General features: G+C 35.6%; 1 protein-coding gene across 3 annotated transcripts in view; it reads right to left on the bottom strand.

The window, feature by feature from the left end:
- Positions 1-4,096: 4,096 nt before the first annotated feature.
- LOC136252134 (uncharacterized) overlaps positions 4,097-11,800 on the bottom strand; it is a 122,689-nt gene continuing 114,985 nt past the window's right edge. For all 3 annotated transcript variants that reach the window (XM_066044525.1, XM_066044539.1, XM_066044531.1), the window contains exons 45-47: positions 11,314-11,598; positions 9,666-9,740; positions 4,097-4,520 (exon numbers count right to left, since the gene is read on the bottom strand). In XM_066044525.1, coding sequence (XP_065900597.1) covers positions 4,240-4,520; positions 9,666-9,740; positions 11,314-11,598 — 641 coding nt within the window. In that variant the 3' untranslated portion in view covers positions 4,097-4,239. The remainder of the gene's footprint in view (positions 4,521-9,665; positions 9,741-11,313; positions 11,599-11,800) is intronic.

The raw sequence follows: 11,800 nt of genomic DNA, 5'->3' as shown, positions 1-11,800 counted from the left end.
TAGCCCCCCCTTTTATAAATCCTAGATCCGCCCCTGTCAAGGACATCACACTTATTGAGCAGGTCCAGAGAAGAGCAACAAAGTTTATTGTATTAGCTTATATAGTAGCTATATAGCTAGTTAGCTAACTATAGCTATATACATGCAATATGCATGGATGTCTATTAGCTAGATAGCAATATATCTACTGAATGGCCGGTTGGATCGCGTACTGTTTGCAACTAGCCATAGGACCTTGGAGTTATTGCACGATGGCTATATCTTAGTGGGAAACACGGATCCCTGGTGATATATGTGCGGGGAAACACGAATCCCTAGGGATATGTGTGTGCGGTGAAATATTAAAAAATCGCTACGGGAAACACATATCACTGACAGCTTTTGATGGGAAACACGGATCCCTAGATATGTGTGCGGGGAAACACGGATCCCTAGGGATATGTGTGCGGAAAACACGTTACCCGGGGAAACATATATCACTGTGACACCGGATGACCCGGAGAAAATGTGACCCCGATGACCCGACCCGGTTTCAACGCTGGTGGAGCCCATTAGTACTCTAATATTATGAACTCTTGGTACTATTCAAGTTGCACATAATTATAGTGTTGGGAATAGTTCAACAGGATTATGTGTATGTGTGCTTCTGTGATTAAACTGTCTAAATAAATATCATTAGCATTGCCAATTATGGTTGCTAAGTGATAACACACAATGAATATGTGTGCAAAAATTCTGTTTGTGGATGTCATTGAATTCCATAGTAAAATTATGCAACCATAAGTCATATGCAGGCACGTACATTGCATGTACAAAACTATACCACTTTCTTTTATACTGCATGTACATGTAGTTCCTTATTGTATGCTAGTTGACACATTTGCCACAGTTATCTCATATTAGGTAGGAATAGACATCTTGTATGCTGTACAGATTTAAATATCGCATATAATAAATAAATAAAAATTATACCTCTGTCTTGAATTATGATAGGTAACATTTAAATCTTGTATAAGATTAACATAGATGTTATAATAATTTACCTACAGTGTAACATATCATACAGTTTGACATATCGAAATACTGTCATAAATTATTTTCTATTATGCTATACAGTATATAGGACTTCTATAGTCTGACATATCTTGTACACCCATCGTATAGTGTGATGGATGACATATCATACAGTAGGGCTGGGCGGTTTCTCGGTATTATAGTAATACCGCGGTATTGCAATGAAACGATATCTGTATCGCGTAGATTTCGGTGAAACGATAATATCACGATATCGATATTATTACGATTTTTAGTGTTTGTGACAGCTTATTAAGCCCTTAAGGTTGTTATAATGCACCTAAAATAATCACGTGATACTACTGCAAACAAGGACCTAGTACTAGCTAGTCAATTTTTTTTACAAAGATCGAGATACTCTAATAGAACAGTCAGCTAGGATCGAGATACCCTAATAAAGCAGTCAGCTACTCTAATATAGCAGTCATCTTTAATAACCGCGATAAATAGTAATATCGTGATATATTTCTGCACGATATATCGTGAAGCGAAACTCCAATACCGCCCAGCCCTATCATACAGTAGGACATGCATATTAGCTATAGACTAACTGCTATGATAAAGTTCATATTTCCTTTACGTTGCACAGAAGGACCCCTAGTCTGACTTGTCTTACACCTGTTCTGCAGTCTGATAGGTGACATATATCACCCACATCGTTTTATTCTACCAAACTCATCCACCTATTCATACCAACAGAGCTTTTTCTCCAGATCAATTAAGGATTGGAACAACTTACCATCTTCCATCATTGAGAGCAACAATATTGACTCTTTTTCAGCGGAACTGCAAACATTGTATAGAACTCAATAACTGTAATCTTTGTAACTACGTAGCTAAATTCATTTTATGATTGCTTTTCTTTTCCTGAGTATATCAGCTGCGCTGTCTGCTCAGTAACAATAATAATAATAATAATATAATACAGTACAACATATCAGCCATCTTGTATGTAGGAAATACTGTGAAAAGGTCATATTTCCTATAATCATGCTACACAGAGGACCTCTAGTCTGACATGTCCTACAACTGTTCTACAGTGTGATAGGTGATATTCCATATAATACAATATATTAGCTGTCACATACAGATAAAGGTCTATATGTTGCACAGAAGGATCTCTAGTCTGACATATCCTGCAGTGTGATAGGTGACATTTCATATAGTAGAAAGTACTGTAAGTTCTCTAAAAATTCTGCCCCCGTGTTTATTTATTCGGCAATCGGCACCCATATTCTAACAGTGAAATAATTACCTCTAATAAAAAATTCGGCACGTTTGCTATTTTTGCGATGGATGCTGATAGTGACGAGAACGTCAGAGTTGTCTAGTCTTAATATCGACGATACAAATTATACTGTGATGAGTGGTCGATCAACTAAAATTAATGGTGATTACTATCTAATTATAGGCCGAAATTCGGCGAGACGAAAATTATTGATTTAAAAATATGCCAAATTTTTAGAGAACTTACGGTATTATCTGACATATACATAGGAAATATTATGAAAAGTTTCATATTTTCAGTATGTTGTTCAGAAAGACCTCTAGTCTGACATGTCCTATATATACCTGTCTTGCAGTGTGATAGGTGACATAATACAGCATGACATATCAGCTCTTACATGTATAGGAAATAATATGAACAAGGTCATATTTCCCATACGTTGCACAGAAGGACCTCCAGTCTGACATATCCTACACTAGTCTTGCTGCATGATAGATGACATTTCATACAGCACGACACATTATCTATCACATATGTGGAAAATGCTAAAGGAAACATCATATTTCCTATATGATGGAACAGGTGGACAGACCAGTCAGCCTGTCCTACACCTATCCTTCAGTTCTGTAAGTGTGGGATAGACGGATATTTGTCCAGTGTACACTGTGAAAAATGTGGGATATAATATGGTATTTCCAGTGGCTTATTGAATACAAATAAGCCTTAATATAAACCCTGTATTATACTCATGTTATAGTTTAGTATAATGCATATTATACTATTACATATATGGTTTCAGTTTATTTACCACATTACCTGAAATAGCTTATATCTAATATAATGCCCACACTATACCATCACATATATGGTTTCAGTATGTTTAACACATAAACTAAAGTCTTACATGAGATTGTTAGTATAATACAGGTTATATCAAGCTTTTTTGTATTCAATAAGCCACTGGAAATACCATCTTATATCCCTCTTTTTTCACAGTGGTATACTCTTAATTTTATGACCAGATTTGCTAAAAGGGGTCTTCCACACACACTGAACTCTATGTACTTGGAAGACAATACATATTATCCAGAAAAAAATTCCATATGCTGGTGCTTACTACTGATCCAATTTCAAGTTATAGCCTTTCCAATCTTAAGTTATTAGTTGTCAAAGTTGATAAATTGGATGTATGTGGAAGATTCCTTTCCACAAATCCGATCACATTTATGCCTAACCACAGACTACAGAAAATAATACAATAAAGTATCTAGCTAAGTAACATATTAAAATAGGGATTGATGAAAACACCTGACACAAGAAGAGATCACTGGAGTAGATTAACAATGATTGTGGTTACATCAAGTGATCCCACAAATCCCTATTTTTGACTTGCTATAACCACAATCATTGTCAATCTACTCCAGCGATCCCTTCTTATTGTAACCACGATCATTGTCAATCTACTCCAGCAATCCTTTCTTGTTTCATTTTTTTTTCAGTGATCCTTATACCAGTGAACCTCTCTTGTTTTACCACCTTTTTCTCTTTGATCCCTACTCCTTTTTCCTTCTATTTGTATAATTCACTTTTCCATGCATGACTTCTATGAAACCAGGTCTCACAAACTGTAGTTTTCACTGAATACATATATACGCAGCAGAGAAATTTACAATGGCAAAGGGAGCCAGTGCTAAGGTACAGCAAACACATATCATTAGCGATTCAGTGGTCAGAATACTATGATCTGATATAGGTAGTATGAAGGTGCAAGGTACAGTGATGTTGCTGTCAGATTATTAATGCTTTATTTTCTTTATCATTTTAAACACTATACATAAAAATATATAAAAATTGTTTGAAAAAATAAAAAGGAATTTTTAAAATTTGCATTTAAAACAATTTACATTATTGCATATAAAAGTAAGTGACTAAACAGGTTATACCAATCTTTTCAACACCTCAACTACAGTATCACAATTAATATCTAATTCTTGTAGTACCAGCAGAAATGTCCTCCAGGTCTTTGGTTCTCTTCCATCAGTAGACCTAATCCATGTTTTCATCACCTTCATGTACGCTGACCTCTCATCACCAGATGTGCTTTGCTCAATGCTATCCATTTCTTCTTCTCTCAGTTCCAAACAATATCCAACACATTCCCATTGTGCAGCAAGAGTGAGGGCTATCTGTACTGCCACTTTCATAGTTACCTTGTTATCTGCAGTTAAAATTTTACATTAAACATTAGCTTTATGTACATTGTGACTGCCTTAAAGTAACTACTGTGAGGAAGTATGCTACTAGTAATTGTAATCTGCTGAGCGAAAACCAGACTTGTTTGCACAATTCTATCTATTGAATTACATTGGGTGAAAAATGCATACTACATGAATAATTTTACGTATGTTTTAATCACTTCAGTAAACAGTGAAAGAAAACTCAAATATCTAGTACACCAATGCATTCACCTCTTCATGGAAATCTATTTCGTTCTGTACCAAAAGGCAAATGTGTGTTACAATACTCCCTCAATTATCTGGCCCCTTGGGACCAAGACATGTTTAGATAAACAAAAAGTAAGCCCATTCATTTGTATACAAAGCCCTGTTCAAATACTAAAATAGAACGTACATCTTAGACAAAATACTCTAATACAGCAGTCATTTCTAATGTTCACATAATCAAGAGATCTCTGTACATGTGTTTGTTTATGTTGTGGTAAAAGTAACTTTACTGTTGCTGTTTCTAAGCTGGAACAGCCTTCTTGCTAAATGGTATGGGTGTATTGGGTTTTGTTCAACGGGGCACAATTGAGTTGTTGAATTAACTCTTATGATTACGATACTATGAAAATATAGCTAAAGCATATCAATTATACGCATCATATGCATGTACTGTAGCAGTGTGTTGTGTGCCATAAAAAGCCAGCACAAGTGTGTGATAGACAAACTAACTGTGTATTATACAGGAACCAGCCATTGATTAATGTGACACAAGTACACAAAAAAATTTGAAATTTTCAACCATGGTAGGGACCATAGGACATCAATAAAAAGTGCTGAAACAAGTTGGAGTAGTTCATGATATTAAAACCATGATATTAAAACCATGATATTGAATCCATGATATTAAATCACAATTAAGTCCATGATATTAAATCAATTAAGTCCATGATATTAAATCACAATAAAACACTTCTTATTGTTTTACTGTGATTTAATATCACGGACTACTCCAGTTTGTTTCAGTACTTTTTTATCAATATGCTATGGTCCCTACTCTGGTTGAAAATTCCAATTCTTTTGTGTACTTGCTTGTTAACCTTTTTTTTGTTGTAAATAATTGTTATGACTGGTGAACCCACGCATACCGCATCAAAAGAAAGAATAGGTGCCGTGCACCCCAGCCTTGTCTGAAAAGTTAAGTATCCATTATGCTTCGTTGTTAGCTATGTTCAACCCATTTCACAGCATTATGATTCAAGAACTGTTTGAAAAGCACCTCTGCAATCCACGCATACCACATCAAAGTAAATAGTGCTGCGCGCCCCAGTTATGTCAGTTATTGTTAGAAAAGTGAAGTATCCATTATGCTTACTGTCGGCACTTGCAATCAAAGTAGCTGCTATAAAAAATATAGGAGCCTGTATTCCGCGGAATACGAAATAGCGGAATAACGGAATAGCAGAATTACGGAATAAGCAAAAATCACATTCTAAATATTTTGTTATTGTTTATAGCCTCTATAACGTTTTAATATACATTCCTCACCTCGTAGAGAACACAATCACGATGGCACCGATCCTTGGGGCGATCTTTAAATAGGATATGTACAAAGATATTCACTCTAGAACAATCTAACTAAGCTAAACTACCATCAAATACACTTCACTACACAATCGCTAGAAAACTAGAAGTCCTTTGTGCTATACTTACTCATACCAGCTGTCACACACGAGTAACTGCCCAAAATTATTAGAGTTATATACGGAGTGTTAGAGCCGAGGTTGGAGCTCTGATGTTGGGAGCTGAAAGCAGTATTATTCTCCGAATTTATTTGAAACACTTTAGGAAATGGTAACAGAGTTATAAGAAAGGTCAGATTATTCCATGCATGCAGGGTAGCTACCTAGGGGGTGGATTGTTTTGTCCTAGACTATTCGGTCCGTTAGCTAGCTAGCTGCTCGTTTGTGACAGCTGGTATGAGCAAGTATAGCACAAAGAACTTCTAGTTTTCTAGTGATTACGTAGTGAAGTGTATTTAACAGTAGTTTAGCTAAGTTAGATTGTTCTAGAGTGAATATCTTTGTACACACCCTATTTAAAGATCGCCCCGAGGATCGGTGCCATCGTGATTGTGTTCTCTATGAGGTGAGGAATGTATATTAAAATGTTATAGAGGCTATAAATATTTAGAATGTGATTTTCGCTTATTCCGTAATTCTGCTATTCCGCTATTCCGCGGAATACAGGTTCCCAAAAAATATGGACATTTTCATAAAAAAGAGAAGCCATCACGTGCTACCGCCAAATCAACACTTTTCCTGTCAGCAAAGATGAATGGGGCACAAAGGAGGACACTGGTAAGTCCATGAAGAATGCATTGTACATACTGCAGTATGCCAAAAGGCACCTCTCGAGCCAAAGCAACATCGAAGAGTGAAAAAATCAAGCCCATAGTATTAGCTGTTGAGTTACACTTGTCTGAAGGAATCAGTCAGTCAGTCAATTACTCAGTTAGTAAAAAATTCCATAAAATAATTTTTTTAAATTCCGTAGTTGAAAGCATTTTGGGTTAATCTCAAGGCTTGTTTGGGTTAGTTTTGCCTAACCAATACTGCCTCATCATTGTCTGGGAAAAGCGAGGCTTGTTTTTAGGTGATGTTTTTCATGGGCCACTATCATACCGTATGATTCATGTGTCTATAACGTGGTAATGCATTCCTGGACGAAAATGCATCATTCGTGATTCAGACATTCCTCAGAGTGGGACACCTACAGTATTCATTTGTACTGAATCTACTCAGCCACATTTTGAATTAACTACAGCTACCTATCTTTCACTTCCGAAAAATTGCGATAACACCTGCATTTTTAAATTTCAAATTTGACTGCCTAAACTGTTTGTCAAAACTAGCCGAGTTTTCTTGTGGAGCTTGATAAATCTATCAATTTCTAAACTCAACCAGAATACCAAACATATAGTTAATGTGTAACAACAGCAAGCAATTAGAACATATCGTAGAGTCGTTACATTATTCTGCATATGTAACTGGGTCTGGGAAAACCGGTCTTATCACCCATGACATCAGATTTGATTCTTCACCAAGAACACAAGGCTACATTAATAATTGTGATCTAATTTAGAAAACCATCGATATCTGCACAGTTTTCAAAATGCATTTTATTTGTTCTTTGTTTTCTACAGGGACAGAGGAATGGACTAGCTAAGTTTCAGCTTCCTAAGTTAAGCAGCATTGGAAATATAGCATTAGATAGCCGCATTTAGCTCAAAGATTTTCGTTTAGGTTCCTAGGCTATGGGTAAACACCTCGAACAGGCTCTGCCTTCTGTGTACACCCTCCAGTGCCTAACTGGTAAAGTAGATAATAACAATAACATAACGAGTAAATAAATTGATATGTACAGAAGTTATCGAGAAAAGAATCTACAGGCGTTTACATAAACCATCATAACTTACTGATACAACGAAGTACAGAATTCAGTCTTGGCTCATTGTGTTCAGCATGAATCTGTGCATCCATCAAGGTATAGTTTTTTCCCCAGGCATGCTTCTGTGTTCGAGAAGGAAAGTAAATTCACTGAAAAACAATCGTTGGTAAATTCTTTTGTCACCGCAACGTAAACAAACATCTGTAACTTTGAAATACGTTCATGTATGGAGATGAACCAAAGCATTTTCTATTCCCTATGAACAGGCGAATATGATGATTCCCAGGATTTATCCATTGGAGGCTTAATTTGCTCACCAGTAAGGCAGTAAAAACTTACATACTTTTTTTTTCTGGAGCTTATGTTTTTTACCCATAGTTTTTAAATGTGTTTTATTACAAAAGTACTGTTGCGTGTATATCAACAGTTTTCCAAAATTCGGTCACAATTATCAAATTTCATAATCAAAATCAGCTAGACTTACTTTTGCTGGCTGCTTTCCCAACTACAGTGGTGATTCATACAAGCGGTCTGGGGCCCCAATGGAGCTCTGGCTAGCCTGGGGATGGCTGTGTGGCTGTACAGTTCCGTGGTGTTGACTAAAGACCTGTGCTATAAATGTCCTTTGTTTTGGCCAGTTTGATACCTGAATGGCTCATAACTTGGCCTAATTCATCCCTACGCTTTCCTCTTTACTTTTTTAAAAACAGTCCCTGGCCTGATTCCCATCCTTTTTGGAGCATGCCTGGTAGAGTCAACATCGAGTTAAAAACTATCTAAAATGGCGGGAAACTTAAATGTTGCTACTTCTACTGTGGATGCTTGTGAAGGTAAGGAATTGGTATAAAATGTCTGAATATTTGGTACATATAGCTTCTACCTTTGGCAAGCTACAACACACTGAATACTTAAAATAGGCATTTCTTGATACTTTTAAGTAGGCAATAAGACCAATTTCCCACACTGGGTTGCATATGTTTGTATAGTAACAAAACAATGATACTAAAGCTGCTGTACAGCCAGCTTTAGCACTTACATAATATAATTATACAAAATTATCTGATCCAAAACAACTGAGCTGTGAAAACATTATAGCCATCCACTTATTTCACTAGTTTGGAAATGATATGATATCAAAAGGTATTTTACCCCATGTAATTTAGTAACAGTTTCTTTTTAAAAAGATAACTAAGTGCTTTAGTTATTAGTTACTTTCATATGCTTGTTTCAATTACTTGTTTTCATGATTATTATCCTCAGATATACTTTAGCAAGGGAAGTACTTCATGAAAATAATTCTGTAGCCATTTCAGCTCAGTTTCATGTGGCTGCAGTATGTCTGGTGCAAAAATTGAAGAATGTTCTGTATTTTTACAACATGACTACTGGTTACTGTGTAAATAGTTACTAATAATTGTAACTTAGTTCCTTTTCAGACAGTTACTCCTAGTTACAAGTTACTATAGTTACAAAGCATGTGTTACTTTAAAAGTAATATCTTAGTTACAAAATAAACTAGTTGCTGACTATATACACTGATAGAATGTACTATTGACAAAATGTCTAATAGAACAGTCACTTTTGCTCTTTGGTTTGGATAATTTGAGATCCTACTGAACAAACATACACTTAAACAATGCATATAGCTATATAGTACACATTGCATACACATTTATATACACTGTACAAACCTATTGTAGATATATCCATAAATTTTTCTGCAGTATTGGTAGGCTTTTTCACATGATTAGACATGGACAAGTGACCTATGCAAAACAAATTATTGTTATGAAGTTATACTTTTGGGTCGTGCAGCATAATGCCATAAGCAGCTTGGAGATATATTTGTATGGTTTCTTGTGTCTGTAGATTTCTTATGTGCATGCTAAAAATAAGGTTTGTTTCTTGTGTACATTCCAATACAGAAGAATGCTCGTTGGGTAGTATTTTGGTACAATCACTTAGCAGCATCTGTGAAGTGACTGACCATAAGACTTTTCTTGTAGGATATAGGAAACTGCATTTGTTTTAACCTTTTACAAGTACTGTTGCTTGACAAAATACTGTACGTTTCCACTAATATTTGATCATAATAACTGGTATGCAGTAATGCATTGAACCTTCTACATCTTGATATTTTTCATAGACTTACACTTTAGAGTGGTAACGCCCGATGTCACATTCATCACATAATCACTTAATCACTTCCGCAGGGCAGAAAATGTACACATGCTATTGGAGCATAAGTTCACTTCGCCTCGGGGTTGTTGAAACTGTCTTTCTAACCATGTTATCAGGAGCAAGGTAGAGAGCAGTATAAGAGATATTTAAGTAGTGCAGGCTAGTTTGATCCTTGCTGGGCGAGTTATGGTTGATAATGGGCAAAAATGCATGGGCACAAGGATTTTGAACTTTGATGAAAAGTACGATATAAGAGTCCCACAACGTTTATATTGATAAATTGACTTACAATTATTCAATATTCTAGGTCTGACATTTTTCAGGTCAGGAAAGGTTGTGTGTAGGCTGTGGTTCTCGCCTCTAGTTACTAGGAAATTAACTAACCAGGTGGGGCCACTGTACACCATAGTGTAAACAAGTATTTTGAGGCAAATAGTGTTGTTGAACTGATTGGCTGGCAGGGATGTCTTGGCTGGTCTAACATTTGCATGATCAATTATAATCACCTCTGAATATGTCATGTCCTTTAGATAGTTGCCATATAATTATGTGGTGATTAAGGTGATGGAACTTACCTGTAAAGTTGCATACTTATTCCTAATTGGTAAGACAAGGTGTGTGTCTATAATTATGGTGTTGTTATAGTCTTTTCCTTATCTAGCCAAACTATATGGAAACTATTTTCTAATGTGTGCAAGCTGGATACTCTAGCGAAGAACATTAAGTGTGTGTAGGATATATGTATAATTACAAGTGATGTACCAATTAATCGGTAAAAACATTATAAGTCAGTTTATCGGCCAAACTTTGGCAATATTGGTATTGGTAATTAATATCAGATTACCGATTAATTTTACTGATCCTGATGCTATTGTTTTCAGTTAAACAAACTCAAGTTTAAAATGACAATTTTACATAATATGTATGTGTGAAATTTTGGTAACCATAAACATTAGATCAGTTATCAATATTGACCATTATATTAATTTCAACATCGGCTAATTAGATAATCAAGAAAATCTCTTATCAGTGCATCACTACGTTCTACCATATTTTGTTTTTAAATTTCATGTAGAATATGTATCTACAACATGGCAAATGTCATTACTAGCAATGAGAAAGTGACACTTTTGCTTTTACAATAACCAGTAAGATTACCTGATTTGGTTTCAATTGTTTCTTTGATTTCTTTAGCAAGTGATTGATTGTTTTCATTAATGACAGCAGATATTAACTTGCAGTAACATGCTGAGCAATCAATTTCAAGCCACTTTTTCAGCATAAATAAGCACTTATCTTGACGTCTCTGGTAGTCCAAATCAATTTCATTTAAAGCATATACTGAAATCCCTAAAACCAGTCCTATGGAGAGCCAATCCTCATGGAGTTGAACTTTAAACCTCGTCAGCAATGCTAGATCAGGCTTGATGTGACATATGTGAGCTAAAGAAAATCACAATATCAAACAGTATGGTAGTACAGTGGACCCTTAGTTTACTCCATACTCTCGTTATCCGAAATTGGAAATGACTGTTCTATTAGGGTATTTTGAGTACAGGAACATGTTCTATTAGAGTATCAACAGAGCTCTGTATATAAATGTATGGGCTTCAGTTGTCTGAACAGTTCACTTATTTTAATTAAT

This window comes from Dysidea avara, chromosome 1 (genome assembly GCF_963678975.1).
Source record: "Dysidea avara chromosome 1, odDysAvar1.4, whole genome shotgun sequence".
Lineage (NCBI taxonomy): Eukaryota > Metazoa > Porifera > Demospongiae > Dictyoceratida > Dysideidae > Dysidea > Dysidea avara.
This window is presented reverse-complemented; position numbering and strand designations above follow the sequence as displayed.